The 22,198-nt window shown below is 39.8% G+C and overlaps 1 protein-coding gene across 1 annotated transcript in view; it reads right to left on the bottom strand.

Annotated features, from left to right (window-relative positions):
* Positions 1-22,198, bottom strand: part of ablim2 (actin binding LIM protein family, member 2) — a 393,205-nt gene that overhangs the window by 112,227 nt on the left and 258,780 nt on the right. Inside the window, exon 13 of the mRNA XM_060832673.1 lies at positions 12,892-12,981. Coding sequence (XP_060688656.1) covers positions 12,892-12,981 — 90 coding nt within the window. The remainder of the gene's footprint in view (positions 1-12,891; positions 12,982-22,198) is intronic.

The raw sequence follows: 22,198 nt of genomic DNA, 5'->3' as shown, positions 1-22,198 counted from the left end.
ATAACATCTCTGAACAGGATGATTAGAAGATATCCTACAGGAGACAGGTGAGGGCTTTTGTGGTGTAATGGTAGTGTTCTTACCTTTGAGCCAGGAGACCTGCTCCACAGTTTTGTGATAACATCGCTGTACAAGTTGATTAGAAAAAAAAATCTATAGTAGACAGGTCAGGAGTAGGGAAGTAGGCAGTGAGAAGACCCTGTTTTACTTTATGAGCCACACCAATTTCACACACAACAGCAGGGAAACACAATATCTAGCCATATATGTTGATGCATCCATATGTAAAACGGGACTATTTGCATCCATGCAATTGGCTCAGTTGGACATTATCCATAACCTAGAAATCTATACATCGCTTACTAATAACTGTTAATTCTTACACAATAACTTTATCTTTTTGCATTCTTGTATTTGCATTGTACAGCATTACAAGATATGTTAGTGGGAAATTTAATCTTTCAAAACAATAGGTTTGGGTTAGGTGTAAAAATAAGAATCTTGACCCCCAACCAACCGCCAAGCAGCATTTCTAGTTTTGACGCAGATGGGACACCAACCAGCTTGAAGGTGGTTAGCAATTTAAATAGTATATTAAGGCTGGGTGCCATGTATTTAAATGCAATTTTAACTATAGCTGGCTGACTTCTCTTGCCTCAGGAATCCTTCCAATTAAAAGAAGGCAAGTATTCAGGAAGTAAGTATCCATCTGTTTACCTGCTGAGGCAAGTATACTGGCTTTGACATCCCTTGGGACTGGACACCATTCCCCCAAGCCCTTTCCATCGAGTTTCCTCTATGTGACTTCTAATTGCCAACTCCCACCCTGAGCAGTACTCCTGGTATTTCTGATTTCCCTCTCCCTAGCCACTGCAATACCGATTGACTCCATGCCAAAACATTCTGCTTCAATGACCCTGATCTTTCCTGGTTCCAGCTTCCAATATTCTTCTTCATCCACCAAGCTCTCTAATCTTCCACCTATCACCCCTTTCCTATCATAGAATCCATTGAATCGCTGAATACTATGGGCAATCTAGCATGGCCAACTCACCTAAACTGCACATCTTTGGATTGAGGGGGGAAACCGGAGCACCTGGAGGAAACCCAAGCAGACAGTGAGAATGCGCAAACTCCAAACTCGCTCTGGTCCCTGGCACTGTGAGGCAGCAGTGCTAACCACTGAGCCATCCTTCTTGAACTTGAATGGTTCCAGTTTTCACATTCCAATCATCCCACCAGTCTTAGAATCATAGAATCTTTACCATGCAGAAAAAAAGCCATTCATCCAATCAAGTCTGCACCGACCCTTCTAACAGCAACCCACCCAGATTCCCATGCCCATCCTATCACTATAACCCTGCATTTCCCATGGTGAATCCATTTAACTCCCACATCCTGGACACTACATGGCAATTTAGCATGCTTAATCTACCTACTTTGTATGTTTTTGGACTGTGGGAGGAAACTGGGGTACCAAATGGAAACCCATGCAGACATGGGGAGAATGTGCAAGATTCACACAGACAATCACCCAAGGCTGGAGTTGAATGCAGGTACCTGGTACTGTGAGGCAGCAATGGTAACCACTGAGTCACATGCCACCCTTATCTTCCCCAGTATCCAACTCTAATCTTCTTCTCTCCATCTTTCTTCACTCTAAACACTGGTTGCCCTCCCCAACCCTAGCCTTCCTGATCTGTCCTGACTCCAAATTTCAATAATCTTCAAATGTACTTGCTGGCTTTCCCAATATTGCCAAACTCCGATTGCAATCTTCCTCCTCTGTTAGAATACAGTGATAGTTTCCCTTCTTTCATGTGCAAATCACAAAACCTTTTTTTTAAAAAGTTGCATTCTTGGGTTAGCTGTTAACAATGGTGATAGCTAGACAATATGTTGAAGGTGTTGGCCCCCTGTGTTCTCTGTCTATGCCATGATGTTTAGATTGATTTTAATCTAAAAAGTGAGATAACGAAGTTTTACATAAATTCATGCATAACTAGGTTTGGTACTCATAGGGAGGGCCTCAACTGGGACCTTGAGTTCATGTCACATTACAGGTGACCACCATTGCACTATACATACACACAGATACTCCTACACACACACACACACACACACGCGCGCACTCTCCCACACGCACCCCCTCACAGACTTAAGACACTCTGCACTCACTACATACACACACACACACACACACACACACACACACACACATACACACACACACACACACACTTTCTCACATTCACAACTCCCAACCCAGACAGACAGACAGACACACAGACAGACAAAGACCCACATATACACATATATTTTGTGGGGTAAATTTGTACTTGAAGGGTTACATTGTACTTTGCTCAAAAGCTGCATGCATTCATGTAGAATTCTGAGCTCAAACACTGCATGAATTTATGTAAAATTCTGTTATCTCACTATTTAGATTAGAATCAATCTAAACATCATGGCATAGACAGAAAACACAGGGGGCCAACACCTTAAATATATTGGCTAGCTATCATCAGATAACAGCTAACCAGAGAATACAACTTTTTAAAAAAATAGTTTTATGATTTACACATGAAAGAAGTGAAACTATCACTGTATTCTAACAGATGAAAGGCTTAACAATCAATTTTCAATGTATAATTTCAGTTACATCACACTGTAAAGTTTTGCTATAAATTCTGTGTTATGATTGAGCCCTCCACTATCACCTGATGAAGGAGCGTCGCTCCAAAAGCTTGTGTGCTTCCAATTAAACCTGTTGGACTATAACCTGTGGGCGGCACGGTGGCACAGTGGTTAGCACTGCTGCCTCATAGCGCCAGAGACCCGGGTTCAATTCCCGCCTCAGGCGACTGACTGTGTGCACGTTCTCCCCGTGTCCGTGTGGGTTTACTCCGTGTGCTCCGGTTTCCTCCCACAGTCCAAAGATGTGCGGGTCAGGTGAATTGGCCATGCGAAATTCCCCGCAGTGTTAGGGAAGGGGTAAATGTAAGGGGATGGGTGGGTTGCGCTTCGGCGGGTCGGTATGGACTTGTTGGGCTGAAGGGCCTGTTTCCACACTGTAAGTAATCTAATCTAATCCTAGTGTTGTGTGATTTTCCATGCTGACAACCATGGAACAAATGTGGAGCTGTGGCCCTCCACAGGGAGGTGGCACTGTTGCTTACCAGCAGCTAATGCCATAAACTCCAGCTAAAGGCCAACCTGGGGATGTGGATGTAGCTGAGAATAGTGAAAGTACTGAGAGCTCCTCAGCACCCCCCTCAGAGCCTGTTCCATAGGTGCTATAGACCATAACTGACCCTGCAGCGACGCAGAGGACACAGTCTAAAGTAGGCTTCCTAGTACCACGTTGATTATGAGGCCAGCTAACGTGCTCCTCAAAGCCTAACAAAAAGAGAAGTGAGCAGCTTTCCTCCACCTCCTCTGATGCAACATGAGCTTTATCTCTCCAACAGTACTTAATAGGTTCACCATGGTGACATTTATCTCTTTGTAATGATAACAATTGAGCATTTCATGAATACAATTCATCTCTCATTGTGGGCCGCTGTATAGGTTTGTAATGTTAACAATTCCAAAGGAATAATTAAGAAGTGAAGGTGCTTTACTGGATGGCATACTAAGTTACTTGTTGTAATCCTGTCCTATTGCATTACAACACTCAAGGTTAAAGGTTTCAATCACTGCTATGTTCCTTGCATCATTAGTTTTCCATTTTGATGTCCATTCCAGGGCTTGTCATCAGCAGACTCCAAATCTGATGCTAATTGTCGAGTAGTTGGCAAGCATGAGTGCTGGGTGCGGGACGCTTGGCTGTATTGCAGTGCTGCTTTGCATTTCAGTGGGCCATGTGTCATCAAGTTAGTATCAGTTGTCTGTTGTGTGCAGTACATTGGCCTCATTGGCATTATCAGTGTCATGTCACTGCTTTCTGTGTATTGCTGAGAAAAGCAGCAGGGAGATCTGCAGCGTATGTTGGCCACAACCTAAAGTCCTCACCTTTGGTCATGTTACTGAATGTTAAAGGAAGAGCAACACTGCAGTCGTACAATCAGTCATCATATTCAACACTAGGACATGTGCACAACAGCAGTTTTGAAGAGTATCAGTTTGTGCAGTATAGTCACAGATTTCCAGAAGGAAAAACCAGGAAGACTTGTGAACGAAACATACACAGAGTCACAGAATCCCTAAGTGTGGAACAGGCCACTTGGCCCATCGAGTCCACACTGACCCTTCAAAGAGCATCCCTCCCAGACATCCTCCATCCGTGTAGCTCTGCATTTCCCATGGTTAATCCACTTAGCCTACACATCCCCAGACACTATGGGCAATTTAGCATGGCCAATCCAACTGACCTGCACATCTCTGGCATGTGGGAGGAACCAGAGCACCCAGAGGAAATCCACATACTGCTCCAATTCATCTTGTATACAGTGAAATGTATGACTAGTGTATTCATTTTCAAGTATTGCTGTTCTGTTTTTACTTGTTGGGGTTTGTGGTGAATAAGTTTTCAACACGCGTAACTCATTCATACTCAATGATGTTCATTTGAGGTGGTCAGGTCACGACAGTAATTTAATATCTCATTTCAGATTTAAAGATATTAATGTAGATGATGGAGAGGAATGCAGCCATATTGACTGTGATATCAAACTCATTGATGGTCCTTCACTGCCTTGTGGGGGCTGTGAAGTGTCATGAATAATTTTGGAACCAATGTTCAGGGATCTTGAAGATCTGGAGAAAGGTCTCTGGACTTGAAACATTAACTCTGATTTCTCTCCACAGATGCTGCCAAACCTGCTGAGTTTTTTCCAGCAATTTTAATTTTGCTTAAGGGATATTTAGGTGAGAGTAGTTACCAAGGACTTGGTGACCATTGTTATATCAGAGTACCCAATAAAAATCTATTCTACATAAGAACCTGTTTGGCGATGATCCCATCTTGCACAATCATAGCCATGCCTCTTTGCTATCCTGCCACTGGCAGGTACCTCCTTCACCATTTGACATCTGAAAGATATGGACTGGCTTCTTCCTCCTCAACCTCCTTCTTCTTCTCCTTATCTTTCTCTTCAACGGAGGAAGTTGTAAACTTAGCTCATCCTCATGTATTTAAAAGTTGCCTCATGCACAATGTTGTGTAGCATGCAGAATACAATGTCTTGTGGTATTTTTGCCACAAAGTTTGGTTGTTGGGGAGAAATGGGAACCTCAGAAAGAGAGGGAACCTATATGCAGTAAGACACCAGATATAAGTGTGGGAGAACCAGGGCTATTAGAAGGGATTGTGCAGGAGCTAATTTGTTGGCAATCAAGATCATTCAGAAGTGTACTCCAGAAGGATTCCAGGAGAACGTCATCTCATCCATGAACCTACTCAAGTTTTTAAATACTCACAAGTCTATTAAAACAAGCTCACTTATAGAGAATTTATGAAAGAGTCCTATGCTCAAAAAAAAGAATTAAGACCGTCCAAACTAGAGTCAGAGAGTCATACACAGCATGGAAACAGATCCTTTGGTCTAACTCGTCCACACTGACCATACATCCCAATCTGTCATAGTCCCATTTGCCAGCATTTGGCCCATAATTCTCTAAATCCTTCCTATTCATATACCATCCAGATATTTTTAAATGTTGTAATTGTATCTGCCTCTACCACTTCCTCCAGCAGCTCGCTCCATGCACGCATCACTTTCTGCATACAAAGTTACCCCTCAGGTCTTTTGAATCTTTCCTCTCTGGTATTAAACCTATGCCTTATATCTTTGGACTCTCCTATCCTGGGAAAAAGAGCTTTTCTGTTCATCCTATCCATCCCCTCAGGATTTTATAAACCTCTATAAAGTCACCTCTCAGCCTCTGATGCTTCAAGGAAAGATGCCCCAGCCTATTCAGCCTCTCCCTCCAGGTCAAACCCTTCACTCCTGGAAACATCTTTGTAAATCTAGTCTACACCCTCTCAGGTTTAACAACTTCCTTCCTATAGCAGGGAGTAGAATTGAATGCAGTACTCTAAAAAGTGGCCTCATCAATGTTCTGTTCAGCCTCAACATTATAGAAAATAGAACATAGAACCTAGAAAAATACAGCGCAGTACAGGCCCTCCGGCCCTCGATGTTGCACCGACCAAAGTCTACCTAACCTACACTAGCCCAATAACCTCCATATGCTTATCCAATGCCCGCTTAAATGACCATAAAGAGGGAGAGTTCACCACTGCTACTGGCAGGGCATTCCATGAACTCACAACCCGCTGAGTAAAGAATTATGTCCCAACTTCCATACTCAGTGTTCTGACCAATGATGCAAGCGTGCCAAATGTCTTCTTTACTAACCTGTCTACCTGCAATGAACTTTCAAGGAACTATGCATCTGCACTCCAAGGTCTCTTTGTTTGGCAACAGTCCCCAGCACCCTACCATTAACTGTCTCAGTCCTGCCCTGGTTTGCCTTACAAAATGCAACACCTCCCATTTATCTGAAATTAAACTCCATCTTTCACTCCTTGCTCATTGGCCCATATGATAAGGTCCTATTGTACTCCAAGATAATTTCCTTCACTTTCCACCACAGCACCTGTTTTGGTGTCATCTGCATATTTAAGAAATATGCCTCCCATATTCACATCTAATTCATTTATTTAACTTATATAAATGAATAAATGACAAAAAGCAGTGGACCCAGCACTGATTCTTGTAGCAGTCTGCTGTTCACAGGCCTCTAGTCTGAAAATCAATCCTCTACCACAACCTTCTGTTTCCTACCCTCAAGCCAATTTTGTATCCAATTGGCCAACTCCCCCGGATCCTCTTGTGATCTAACCTTACTATCCAGTCTACCATGTGGAACCTTGTTGAATGCTTTGCTTAAGTCCATATAGACAGTGTCTACCTCTCTCCCTTCATCATTATTCTTTGTCACCTCTTCAAAAAAACTCAATCAAGTTAATCAGACAAGACTTCCCACATACAAAGCCACGTTGACTGTCCCTAATCCATCCTCACCTTTCCAAATGCTTCTAAATCCTATCCCTTAGAAGCCCCTCCAACAATGTACCCACCACTGACGTAAAGCTCACTGCTCCCTACACAGGGGCAGGTGATGACCTGGTGACATTGTCACTGGACTGTTAATCCTGAGACCCAGATAACATTCTGGGGACCTGGATTCAAATCCTGCCACAACAGATGATGGAATTTGAATTCAATAAAAAAATCAAGATCTGGAATTTAGAGTCTAACAACCACTATGAATTCATTACCAATTGATGACTAGGGTAGGAATAGGGCCAGTCAAGGATAGAAGTGAGAAGTTGTGTGTGGCCCCTGTGGAGATTGGAGAGGTGCAAAACAAATATTTCTCATCTGTTTCACGCAGGAAAAGGAAGATATTGTAAAGGAGAATACTGAAATATGGGCTATTAGACTAGAAAGGATTGAGGTTACTAAGGAGGAGGTGTTATTAATTCTAGAAGGTGTGAAAGTAGATAAGTCCCTGGGCTGCATGGGATTTATCCAAGGATTCTCTAGGAAGCTAGATAGGATATGGCGGAGCCTTTTGCCGTGATCTTTTGTGTCATCATTGTTTACAGGTTTAGTACCAGAGGACTGGAGGATTGCACATGTTGTGCCCTTGTTCAAGAAGGACAGCAGAGATGACCCAGATAATTATAGACCAGTGAGCCTTAAGTTTGTTGTAGGAAAAGATTTGGAAAGGATTATAATAGAAAGGATTTATAATCATCTAGCAAGCAACAATTTGATTGGAGATAGTCAACATGGTTTCTTCAAGGGCAGGTAGCGCCTCACAAACCTCACTGAGTTTTCTGAGAAGGTGACCAAGTATGTGGATAAGGGTAGGACAGTTGATGTGGTGTACGTGGATTTCAGTAAAGCCTTTGATAAGGTTCTACATGGGAGGCCTTTGGAGAAAATGCGAAGGCATGGGAGTGAGGGTGATTTAGCATTTTGGATTACTGTGGCTTTCTGTAAGGCGGCAGTGAGTAGTGGTTGATGGAAAATATTCAGCCTGGAGTCCAGTTACTAGTGGGTTTTGAGACTACTGCTGTTTGTCATTTTTATAAATGACTTGGAGGAGGCATAGGTGGACGGGTTGGTAAGTTTGCAGATGACACTAAAGTCGGTGGAGTGGTGGACAGTGTGAAAGGATGTTACAGGTTGCAGGGGGACTTGGATAAACTGCAGAATTGGACTGAGAGTTGGCAAATGGAATTCAATGCAGACAAATGTGAGGTGATTCACATTGGGAAGAATAATTGGACGGCAGAATACTGGGTCAATGGAAAAATTTTTAGTAGTGTGGATGTGCAGAGAGATCTTGGTGTCCATATACATAGACCCCTGAAAGTTGCACCCAGGTTGATAGTGATTTTAAGAACGTATACAGTGTGTGTTAGGCTTTATTGGTAGAGGGATCGAGTTCTGGAGCCATGATGTCATGCTGCAACTGGACAAAACGCTGTTGCAGCCTCACTCGGAATACTGTGCACAGTTCTGGTCGCCCCATTACAGGAAGGATGTGGAAGTATTGAAAAAGGTACATAGGACATTTACCAGGATGTTGCCTCATTTAGAGGTCTTTTGAGGAAATGCTGATGGACTTGGGTCTGTTCTCATTGGAGAGAAGGTGGCTAAGAGGGGATTTAATAGAGACATACAAGATGACCAGAGGATTAAACAGGGTGGACAGTGAGAGTCTTCTTACTAGGAGGATGACTTTGGCTTGTACGAGGGGACATTGCTACAAATTGAGAAGTGATGGATTTAAGACAGATGTCAGAGGCAGGATCTTTACTCAGAGAGTGGTAAGGGCATGAAATGCTCTGCCTGCCAATGTAGTTCACTCAGCCACACTAGGGCATTTAAACAGTCCCTGGATAAGCATATGGATGACAATGGGATAGCGAAGGGGAAGTCTTAGTGAAGTCTTAGATTAGTTCACAGATTGGTAAAACATTGAGGGCCAAAAGGTCTGTTCTGCCCTGTATTGTTCTATGTTCTGTAAGTGCCTGGCTTTTCCTTACAGCCTTTCGTAAATAATGACACCACATCAGCCAACCTCCAGTGTTCTGACAACTCACTCATGGCTGTCTAATTAACTTCACAAATATCTTTTACACCCAAATAGGAAAAATTTCAGCAGTGCAAGCTGAGCTCATATTAAACTCATTGCACCACAAAAAATGATATGCCAGAGCATTATTTTAGCTTAAACATAAAAGTTGTGTAAAATAAGCAAGTTTCTTCGCATTAGATGATTTCACATCTCCCCAAATTTCAGACTAATGTTTTGGTTTATTTCTCACTCAGACTCCTCTTATAGCAATCCAATTAAAAAAAATGCCAACATGTTGTGCACTTACTCAGACACTTGGTGGTTCATATTGTTAAACTTCTAATTGAACAGTTTCAAGATACAATCGCAGATCAGCAATGCTAGTTATTTCCATATGCTTGCCTGAGTTAATTCAACAACATCAGCATCAGATAATTTATTAGCCTATTATATGGAATTGGTAATTTCATTTAATGGCTAATGCTGAGGATTAGGAGAAATGAAGGAAAATTACAGACTATATCACCAATCACAGAACGCTATGATCATAAAGATGATATCTAATGTGCCGAATGTTCTGAGTAGTTGGCAGGACAGCATGGAGGCATTGCTTTGTAGCCCAGACTGTGACTGTGCAAAAGGGAATCATTGCTGGATGGGTCTTTGTGCAGAACATATTTTCATTGTGACATAGATGGGTTTTTTTTTGTTTGGAAGCAAATGAAATACACACTTTTTTTTAGCTCAGCATGATTGTATTTTAGGCCCATTTTATGGTATCAGATCTGACGTAAGTTAATGCACCCGCATAAGTTTTGAACTATTTTATCTTCACTTGCACAGCTGATGTCATGTCTGCGTACCAGAACATACAGTACCTCTAGCCTCATAAGAAATGCTAAGGGCCTGCAGACATAGATTGAAGTGATATCCACAAACATCAAAACTGCACAGGCAGTACAAACAGTGGATTATTTGGCGAAGAATAGAACAATTAATAATCTAGGAATGATTATAAAGTAATATTCTAATGAAGAGTTCAAGTGAATTTATGAGCCTCAAGAGCAAATATTGAGGAATTTATAGCAAGAATGCCTTGATATCTGCACCATTCCTGTACGGCAAGATATTGTACTCTGTAACTCACTTGTTTCCACTGCTTTTATTTTACACTAGGCATATGCATTTGAGAGTGAAAAATCACCCAAAAAGCAGTAAATCGTCAATATAATAAAATCTAAAAGCCTACGTATAACAAAGTTACGATGTCAATTCAAAGAAAATGTGCAGTGTATAAAGTTTTTGCATCACTTTCCCTTGTCCCTCACCCTTAGTCCTGTTACCGTCTTTGCTGGAGTGACGTTATTAGATTAGATTACTTACAGTGTGGAAACAGGCCCTTCGGCCCAACAAGTCCACACCGACCCGCCGAAGCGCAACCCACCCATACCCCTACATTTACCCCTTACCTAACACTACGGGCAATTTAGCATGGCCAATTCACCTGACCTGCACATCTTTGGACTGTGGGAGGAAACCGGAGCACCCGGAGGAAACCCACGCAGACACGGGGAGAACGTGCAAACTCCACACAGTCTGTCGCCTGAGTCGGGAAATGAACCCGGGTCTCAGGCGCTGTGAGGCAGCAGTGCTAACCACTGTGCCACCGTGCCGCCCACAAAGTTCTGCACCTCTACCTCACCTTCATATTTCATTTTATTTGGTTTCTTTCATATGTTTTTCCTTATTTCATCTCTCTATGTCTTATTTGGTTTATCAGCTTCTTATTTTATGTTACCTACTTTGTTTTAAGCCTCTTTCTTGTACTGTTCTTGTGGCTACCTGCAGATATATCAGGATAATATAATCCAGTGAGCATACAGAAACAAATCAGACTCACTGAGATTTTCCACTGTAGGCAGGGCAAGTCCCTATGCTACCTAAGTTTGCCTCCTTGTAACATTAGTCTCTTTATGAAACATACAGACATTGAATCTTGATTTCTTTTTCGATTGTACTGCAAAATGAACAGATATCATTGTTGCATTTCCTGTCTCCATGTTACAACATTTGCAGAAAATGATTACTGGCTGATGCAATGTTACACATTGCCAAGATACAAACTGCAGTTAACCATTAAGAAATTTGATTCCATTATTGAATCAAATGTTCCATCTGTGGATTCATAATAAAACATTTTTTGCCCCACAATTGATTTTATATTTTTGGTTGACTACTTTGAAATCAACAAATTTGGAAACAATTACGCACTGAATAAGAGAACAAATTATTTATTTCGATAAAGCATAAATGATTGAAATAAATGTGATGTTTTAATTTCAAATATGTATTAAACTGAACTTTCATCCTCCTTGTTCATTAAACCTGAAATGTAAAGGTTTAAAACATACACAGACAGCCAACCTGCATTTTTTGAAGGTGTGCACTCTATGCAAATAACCCTGATATAATGGCAAAAAAAAATGCTGCAAGTACACACCAATTCACTCAAGGAGAAAGATAATGGTAAAATATTAACATTTCAGTTGGGTTCTCTCCTGAGAATACCAAAATGTTAACTTTCCAGTTCAGAACTAAATGGGTGTGCTGTGTATTTTCAGTCTATATCTTTTTCTATTAAAACAATCGGGATGCAAATAACTCTCCATCGATAAATTTAAAACAGTGCACACTGCATGAATATTATGTCAGTTTGATTTGGTTTACTGAAATTCTGATGGTATCTATATGGTACTCCTTACTGATGTTGAAAAAAGCTGCCTACAATGATCTAGCAGTCACCTTGTAAATTTGAATTTGACACAAAGTCAAGGGGATCTTCAGGTGCCCAGCCATAGTGGTGCCATTAAGCAGGGAAGGTAGTCACATTAAAGAATTCTCACAGCAAACCAGAGGAAATTAAAAGGCACTGACTGGACGTCACCACTTAATGTTTTTATGAAGAGCAAATTAAAGAACGGGACATACACAAAGAACAACGGTAAAACCTGAACTGTTGTAGACATATTTCAAAAAATTAAATTTTATGAATTAACACAATACGTAATATATTAAACATTCCATAATTATACAGATTGTTTTTCATGGTTAGAAAAGTTAGTCAGCAGGAATTATGAACTTAATATGTCATTTAAAAACAGTTACACTTTACTTAATTACATATGACTTTTCATAGATTTTTAGTATGACTAAGAGAGTAAAAATGGAATATAGTTAATTAATTTCCAATTAATTTCAGTTGGAGACCACCCCATAGTGCCTTATGGAGAATTGGAGAATCACTAACAACAAATTCAGATTTCCACATTTAAATGTACTTGTGATTCTCCTAAAAGTTGCTGTTAGTTTCAGAGAAGTAATGACTGCAAACACAAAGTCTCACCATCGTTACAATGGCAAAGTCTAGTTGAAGAACTATGTCACATTTGCAAATACAATATTGCTTAACACACACCCATCATATTCCTTTCATAGATAAATCAACTGAGCTCTTAAAATAGTTTAATTTAAATTGATTAACATTCTCATTAGGATAATGAAGGGAATCTAGTACAAGTTCTATGAATTTATGGCCAGTATTTTCTACACGGTGTCAGCTTTTGGCAGACGTGTACTCCATATTTTCAAAGTCAAAACAATCAAAACAAATATAGCTTTTTAATGACAGTGAGGTTTTGCAAAACACAGCATATTCTTGTATTATGCCAAAATTATGGAAGATGCAACAAAAGTTTGTGCTAAAACCAGCAAAGCACATGCAGTTCCTACCTGGTACATGAAAATGTCTAGGAGCCTGGACATAAGATTTGCTGTCTAGGTGCATGGATAAGCTGGGAGTGCTCCGACGACTTTCACTGCCTCCAAAGAGAAAAGCAAAGAAGGTAGAGAAAAGAAAGTAGGAAGCAGAGTAATATAGTTATATGCTTAGTGGTAAAAGGATATAATGCCATAGTAAAATTCAAATAAACTTGGTGAGAGACCAGTATTTATAAAGCCATGGAGCAACACCTTTTTAGATGCCTGTAATGCATGAACATCCTTATACAAGAGGTTTATATTTTCTTTTTCAGAAAAAAAAGTGACATCTGTGCTGTTCTTAGGCCCTTGGGAGCAGAGTTGGTGATAAGAATCTTGCATCTACTTTTCATGACCCCCCCAATATTACAGGAATAGGAACACTGTCCTTTTATTTTCTGCCACTTTTCTCATCTTTTAAAATGAAAATTCATATTTACCTATGGCATTATATAATGTTGAACCAAGCAAAAGTTTTAATTATTGGTAAATAACACAGATTTTGGCCTTCTGATTGAAGTTGTAAATACTAGAATGCATTGTTTACCAATAATTTGAATTTTTCTGATGTATTTCTCCATCAGTATTGAAGCCAGGCTAAATAGCTAGTGCAAATAGTCATGATATTTACAGAAAGCTTTAGATAGGTTTTTGATAACTGGTTGCAAGGTTTGACAATTCATTAGAATTCTGCCAAATGAAAGATTGCAAGGGTACATAATAATATTTAAAACTACACAACTATATTTGTGCATACATTGTGCATCCAGACTCATATGAGGTTTGTGTATTTTAAAGCAATATTAAAATAAAGAAAAAAATTGAGATAATCAGGAAGAGTCAAAGTAAAGCATCATCTTCCAAGTTCCCTGCTCAGCAGGAGAGACAGCTCCTTTTTTGTTTCTAAATAAAGATGGTGTACTTGACCATTTTACATTATATACCAAGCTGCATAAACTGTGCCAAGACAGAAGATAATTGTACATAATCTGTGTTCATTTAGTAGTAGATTCATCAGTATAATTTTGAAAAAGCATGGACAGTAACAATATCCAGATAAAGATAAAAGTGCACACGTTTTGCCACAGGTTCTAAGTCTGTGCAAAAATAATCTCAGAATGTCAAATGATGTATGCATTTACCATGCTACACTACACTCTAAAAGGCTGAATGGTTAAATATGAGGCAATCTCTTATGATTTGTTACAAGTTATCTGCCATAGAAAATCAAAACCAACATAAAAAATATGTATAATTATTGGTTTTCATTATTATTCTCTCATGTGATGTGCGCATCATATTTATGAGGAATGCCATATCAGACATTTTAGTAACAGAAAATGATCATTTGACAAAGTTTTTACCCTTTCTGCTTCATTTCCAGCTTTTGTATGTTTTAAAATATAAACCCATAAAGTTTACTATGGCATTACATAATGTTGAACCAAGCAAAAGTATTAATTATTGGTAAATAACACAGATTTCAGTTTTTGGTTTGAATTTGTAGATGAACAAATTCTAGAATGCTTTGTTTACTGATAATTTGAATTTTTCTGATGGATTTCTCCATCTGTATTTGAGGCTGGGCTAAATAGCTAATACAAATAGTCATGATATTTACTGAAAGCTTTAGGTTTTTGATAACTGGTTGCAAAGATCTGCCAAATGAAAGATGGAAAGGGTACATAATAATATTTAAAACTACACTTTTGAATTTGTGCATATATTTTATAACAGACATAAGGTTTGTGCATTTTGAAGCAATATCAAAAACAGAATTGAGATAATCAAGAAAAGTCAAAGCAGAGTATCCAATTCCAAGTTCCCTGCTCAGTAGGAGAGACTGGTCCTTTTTGTGTTTCCAAATAAAGGTGGCCTTGCTTATCGAGCTACATCTAGTTAATACTTAGCTACATAGCTTCAATGCAGCCATGCTAGTGACCTTAATTTTGTATAGTTTCATGAAAAAAAAATTAATTCACTGAGCAGACATTCAAATGTCCTTGGAGTTCTCTTTGAAAAGAAAGCTGAAGTTTTCATTAAAAACAATCATTTTCCAGCTGCAAATTTGGGGATGGAATGATCCTACAAAAAAAGTCACCAAGTTGTTTTGAACATATAATTAGATAATTTGAGTGAAATTGCAGATCCAAAACTAACCGATTCCATTTTTAATTTTGCTTCACAGCACTGTACTGTTTGTAGGACGTCAGAGTCCAAAGCATGTCAAACCCCACTTGCCTCGATCGCTAAAACAGTGCTCAAAAATAATGAGATTTATACATTTTCAGGAATTACAGAACTGGAGAAATCAGTCAATTTGGAAGAAAAAAAACTCAGCACAATCAAATTGTGAATAATTTCATTTACTACTAATAATTTGTACAAATTTGGAGTTTGCATTTTTTGATTTGCATGAGTATGGATGTGGGGATGATTATGTTACCTAGTATGGTAACAAAACGTCTGAAAATAAACCTTCCAGCTCAGCGAGCAAACTTACATCCATAGCATGAGAAACTTGATAAGAAAATAGAATACTGTTATAGTCTGAGAATAAATAGTTTTAGATGACAAGGTTTTCACTATAATAGATGCAATGTCCTTTTCTCTCAGTATTAATTTGTTAAGTAATGATTGTAAGTTTTCAATTGATTTAAAAATAGTTATTTTTATGTAGTATAAAAGATGTTCATGTAACTCTATTGTGATTGGCTATTTAAATTCCCAGCCTTTGACTGTGCTTGGAACAAGAATATTCATGTGGGTGGTTCAGTTCATTTTCCACTCAATTTTCAGCAAAGCTCATGCTCAGGATGCTGATATCGGAGGACTCAGATGGAAATGCTATTGAATATCAAGTGGCAATGGTTAGATTTTCTCTTGCTGGAGATGGCTACTGTCTGGCACTGGTTTTATATGAATGTTACTTGTTATTTATCAGTTGAAGCCTGAATGTTGTCCAGGTCTTGTTGAATTTGGATATATATATATAGCTTCAGTATTTGAGGAGTCATAAATATTGTGCAATCATCAGTGAGGTTCCCCATTTCTGACCTCATGACAGAGTGAAGAATATTGACGAAGCAGCTGAAGCTCAGATCAAGAACCTTACCCTTCAAAACATCTTTAGTGATGCTCTGGAGCTAAGATAATTGACTTTCAATAACTGAAACCATCTTCCTTTGTGCTGGGTGTGACTCCAACCAGCAAAGAGGTTTTATTCTAATTTCCACTGACTCCAGTCTTGCAGGTCTTCTTGAAAAAAACACTCAGTAAAATGGTGCCATAATGTCAAGGTCAGTTGCTAGGAGCAGCACCAGATGTACCTAAAAAATGACTTGTCAACCTATAAAGTGCTACGGTGCAGAGCTACCCATGTGCCACTTATGTACTTATCTGACTTCCCCTCAAGTTCAACTCCTTTGTTCATGTATGGACCAAGACCTTAATGAGGTCAGGAGCTGAGTGGACCCGGCACAACCCAAATTGAGTGATCACGCTGCTGTTGAATGAATGCTGCAGGATAGCAGTGTCAATTACACATTTTATCACCTTGCTGATGGTTGAGAAGAGACGAATATGACAGTAATCAGTGTACTCTTGAAGCGCAGCTGCACCAATGTTCCACGTACAGTAATCGGCACAGGCACACAGATCGTGGAATTGACTTCCAGTTTTGGCAGTGACAGCTTGGAGGCCTTTGCAGCCAGTAAGAAAATTGATGAAATGTTGAAGGGAATGGGGTGAATTGGATTTGTGAACAGGACATAGCTGAGTCAGTTTGCATATTGCCAATTAGATTCAAATGTTATAAGTGTACAGGAACAATTTGTTTAGTTATGGAGCACAAGTTTTTGGTGTTATTAGAGCTGCTAGCCTTTTGAGATATCACATAGAATCAATTGAATTGACTGGAGGCTAGCTTCAATGACACCAGGGACCTCAAGAGGAGGCACAGATTGTCCACTAGCCATTTCTGGCTAAATGTCTCAGTCTTTTTTGCACTGATGTGCTGTGCTCCCTCATCATTCCAGATAAGCATATTTGTGCAGCATCCTCCTCCAGTGTGTTATTAATTGTCCACAATCATTCATGACTGGATGTGCCAAGACTGCTGATCCACTGGTCATTGAATCGTGCATCTCTACAGCATGCTCCATACACTGCTTGGCACATAAGCAGCTCTGCACTGTAGGGCTTTACAGGTTGACAAATCATTTTTAGGTACATCTGGTACTGCTCCCAGCATACTCTCCAGCACTCCAGGCTGAACCCCTGGTTTGAGGGCAATAGTAGAGCAGTGGGTATGCTGGGCCATAAGTTTACAGATTATGTTTGAATAAAATTCTGTTAATGGTCTATCGTATCTCATGGATTCCAAGTATTGAGTTGTGAGATCGGTTTGAAATTGACCCTATATGTGGAGGATATTCTCAATGTAAAGGCAAGATATAGGCTGCACGAGGACTGTGTGGTGGTCACTTCTACCAATACGGTCATGGACAGTGACAACTGATATCGGTAGATTGATAAGGCCAACATGCACATTTTTTCCCTTATTGGTTGTCTCAACACATACCACAGGCTCAGTTTAGCAGCTACATTCATTAGGATTCAGGCAATGGTGCCACTCTTGGTGTTGGACATTGAATTTGCCACACAAAGCATTTTCCCAGATGACCACTTGTGGCATTTGTCACTTTGACCAGTAAGAGGTACAGTGTAAGGACTGTTTCAGGAAGTTTGCCATCATCAATCCTTCCTTGCACTTGTTTAGTCTTTGGCTATCTAATGATTAGAGTATCTATATTGTATCACAGCAGGAGAGAAAGACAGAAGGAGGTGCCTGCCATCAGTAAAGTATAGACGGCCAAATAAAAATAGCACTTATTGAGCTGTAAATTATGTAAAGTGGCCACCCATTTTCTTGGGGTGGGCAACTCGCTGCATCTGATTCTGTCATTGGTAAAACGCCATGTCAGCAGGATTGCATCATGTAACCAAGTCAACACAGATTTCCTGCAGTTTTATTCAGGTCCACACTTCTCTTTTGACCAAATGGTTTTTATTAGAAGATGGGTTGGTAACCAGATAAGATGGGTTTAAATTGTTTCGCAAAGAAAGTCAGGAGATGTTGAGTGATGTTCCCGTCAAATTTTCCTGCTGCTGTGCAAAACCTTGCATCATCATCATCTTGTCTGGAAGTCAATGTGTTTATAAGTCAACTGCCGTGCATTAACCATCCAGTGGCTATGAATGGCTCTGCACCTCAAAGTGAACATTGGTGATGAGGAGAAATTATTTTATTCATCAAATGATGATCATCTTGCATATACGGTCTGACAGGGTAATGGAAGGAGATACAACGACAACTTGCAACAGGGAGATGGATATATATTTTAAAGGACAAAAGGTGCAGGAACATAGAAAAAATGCAAGGCCATGAGGCTTGCTGGATTGCTATTTCAGTCAACACGGCGACGATGTAAGTACTTCTGCACCAAGTGACTCTACAATTTTACAATATCATTGTTGGAGTGGCTTAATTATTGCTGCACCAGTAAAATGTCACAGATATATTGAAGAACTTTATGCATCATTGGTATGCATTGGCTTCCAAATAAACATGAATGATACAAAACATAGTATTTACATTCAAACACTGCGAATCTTTCCTTGGCAGTTTTACATCTAGTAAGTTGACACATAATAAAACGATGCAATTGCAGCAGAGAATCACACACACCAAAGCCACTTGACTAAGCTAGACAAATAATGCTGCAGTACACTAACAAGCATATCATATATCCACCTAAGTTTTGAGATAGCAATGGCAAAACTAGACACACAAAGACAATCAAGACTGCCTTGATGTCAGCTATTAAATGAAGGGGAAATCAGTAGCATTCTGTAAGTAACTTCAAAACTGAATTTGCATTACTGCATAATGACAAGTCAATGTTTTTATAATTGAAATTTGACTCTGACTGGGGGCTATGGATTATTCCATGACTTGTAAGCATAGATGATTGAGGCACCCTTCAATTTAATTTCATGATTTTAAATAATTTCTAATGCTTTGGGAAGTTTCTCTTTTATTTTATGCACTTGTGCTCACTCTTAACAAATACCTTATTCCCTGTTTCTCAATGAGCTGAGAAATTCAGTAGTCATTTTTAAGTAATGTATTTTGGCCATATTTTTCCTGTGTGTATTATAAGAAAGGTAAGAGTTGATTTTTGGATCTTTGGAGAATGAAGTTGGAGAAGTAGTAATGGGGAACCAAGAAATGGCAGACGAGCTAAGCCGGTACTTTCCAATGGCCTTCATAATGGAAGACACCAGCAGCATATCAGGGGGTGAGTCTAGTGTCAATCACTAAGGAGAAGGTATTGGGGAACCTGAAGGGTCTGAAGGTGGATAAATCATATGGACTGCGCATCAGAATTCTAAAAGAAATAGTTGAGGAGGTTGTTGAGACATTGGTGATGATCTTTCAGGAATCACAGGAGTCAGGGAGGTCTCCAGAACAACTGGAAAATGGTTAATGCAATGTCCTTGTTTAAAAAGGTAGGGAGGCAGAAGGCAAGAAACTATAGACCAGTCATCCTGACTTCAGTCATTGGTGAGATTCTATTGAGGAGTAAAAACCAAAAGAATTGTGGATGCTGTAAATCAGAAACAAAAACAGAAGTTGTTGGAAACGCTCTGCAGGTCTGGTAGCATCCTGAAGAGAAATCAGACTTAACATTTTAGATGCAGTGACCCTTCTCCAGAACTGATGGTAGCTAGGAAATGTCAGTTTATATGCAAAAGATAGAGTAGAGGGAATGGGTAAGGAGTAAGCGATAGGTGGGATGGAGCCCAAAGAGAGAGAAGAACAGTTGGAAAGACAAAGGAGTTGATAACGATCTGGCGGGGAGGGTAAATGGAGACAGAATGTGGCAGGATGTGTAGATCGACCACTGGATTCTTTAGTCACCACATAATCCCCACCTCTGGGGAAGAAGAAAGGCATCCTGGGACTGAAGTGCCTGCCTAAGTGAAAAAGTAAACTATTAGTGTTCATGCCATTGACAAATTGGTATAATTACCAAGGCTTTAGTTATTGAATCACGTTGTTCATACGTTTAAGGAAGAGCTTTATATTATTGAGATGTTGTTCAGAAGTCTTTAAGTCCATAAGACCATAAGACATAGGAGTGGAAGTAAGGCCATTCGGCCCATCGAGTCCACTCTGCCATTCAATTATGGCTGATGGGCATTTCAACTCCACTTACCCGCATTTTCCCCGTAGCCTTTAATTCCTTGTGACATCAAGAATTTATCAATCTCTGCCTTGAAGACATTTAGCGTTGCGGCCTCCACTGCACTCTGCGGCAATGAATTCCACAGGCCCACCACTCTCTGGCTGAAGAAATGTCTCCGCATTTCTGTTCTGAATTTACCCCCCTCTAAATCTCAGGCTGTGTCCACGGGTCCTAGTCTCCTTGCCTAATGGAAACAATTTCCTAACGTCCACCCTTTCCAAGCCATGTATTATCTTGTAAGTTTATATTAGATCTCTCCTTAATCTTCTAAACTCCAATGAATACAATCCCAGGATCCTCAGCCGTTCCTCAGATGTTAGACCTACCATTCCACAGATCTCTTTAAGGAATAAAATACTATTCAGTTTGTTTAAGAACTGACAAGTGGTGTAATAGCTAAGACATATTTGTACATTTGGGTTCCAGCCTGCAAAGTCTAGCATCATAAGTAGAAGCCAAGATTGAATATTAATTGGATAGAATTTTAAATATATAGTACAAGTTAAGCTTAGGTTGTTTTAGAAGCCAGGAACACTTCCCACTGTTAATAAATTGCAAATATGTGGTTAAAGACTACTCAGAGTTCAGCACAGGCAATGGCATGTATAGCTAAAGTGAAAGAGCGAAGCATTGCAGCTATGAAAATGTACATCTCCAACAGTTAAGCTAAACTAGGAAATTAGAGTTGTAATCTTAAAATTGCAAAGGTGTTATTATATTTGCTAGAGTTAAGTTGGCTGACTTAAAATCTTGATGGATATTGTGAATTATGATACCAGGTTCAGTGAATCAAGAACAGAATACACTGGAAGTCACAGAAAGACTAGATTGACATGAGTAGAGATCATGTACCATTCAATGCTTCCATTAGTGAAATATTAAGTGTAAAGCTTTGTTGTCCAATAAATCAGGATAGTTTGAATTCTAATGTAGAAATTCTTAAACTGCGATTTAGTGTCATTAGCCAGGTCCTCAGAAAAATAACCCCTGTCTTCAAGAATCCAAATATTCACAACCAGTGAAAATGTAAAAACCTGATGGAGATGGGACATTGCAGGCTGAATTAATCATTGTAGGTGCCAATGATATATTGTATGATAACCTTGCACCTATGAATTGAAACATGAAGGCTGGAATCCCTTACAAATGATAAATCAATTCTCATCTGAGTGCACCAAGTTTGCCAGATTTCACAGTTAATGACTCCCTGTTCAAGAGAGTACTTCAGCAAATCTGAGAGGCTGACAGACATCACCAAAGTTAACGTGAATGGAAATGGTAGCCTTGGCTAAAATTGCATTATCTCAATGGCATATTCTCTTATGATGTATACTTGTGACAGCAAATTATGAAATTGTGGAAATAACAACAACTTCATCTATTTGGAAGGATGTCTTATTCAATAACACAGCAGATATCAGGAAAGGCTTCTCAAAACGCCTGCTGTATTTAGAGATCATTGTTCTGTCCTTTTGAGAAACTCATTCTCTTGCTGCATGCCCTATGAGGGGGACATTGACTCTTCCGACTGGAACTCGATCCAGTTTTTGTTCCATGGAGTGGTAATGTGATTGCATGGAAGGCAGCCTTTGTTATTGCTGGTTCTCCTAGTGCTGTTAGCATGGCTGCTCCTGTTACTCGAAGAAAAAGTGAGGTCTGCAGATGCTGGAGATCAGAGCTGAAAATGTGTTGCTGGTTAAAGCGCAGCAGGTCAGGCAGCATCCAAGGAACAGGAAATTCGACGTTTCGGGCATAAGCCCTTCATCAGGAATGAGGAAAGTGTGTCCAGCAGGCTAAGATAAAAGGTAGGGAGGAGGAACTAGGGGGAGGGGCGATGGAGATGTGATAGGTGGAAGGAGGTCAAGGTGAGGGTGATAGGTACCTCGACACTGTTCTGTCCCCCTTAGTCCAAGAACTCTCCACCTACGTTCGGGAATCCACCCATGCCCTCCACCTCCTCTATGATT

This window comes from Hemiscyllium ocellatum, chromosome 1, assembly GCF_020745735.1.
Source record: "Hemiscyllium ocellatum isolate sHemOce1 chromosome 1, sHemOce1.pat.X.cur, whole genome shotgun sequence".
Taxonomy (NCBI): Eukaryota; Metazoa; Chordata; class Chondrichthyes; order Orectolobiformes; family Hemiscylliidae; genus Hemiscyllium; species Hemiscyllium ocellatum.
This window is presented reverse-complemented; position numbering and strand designations above follow the sequence as displayed.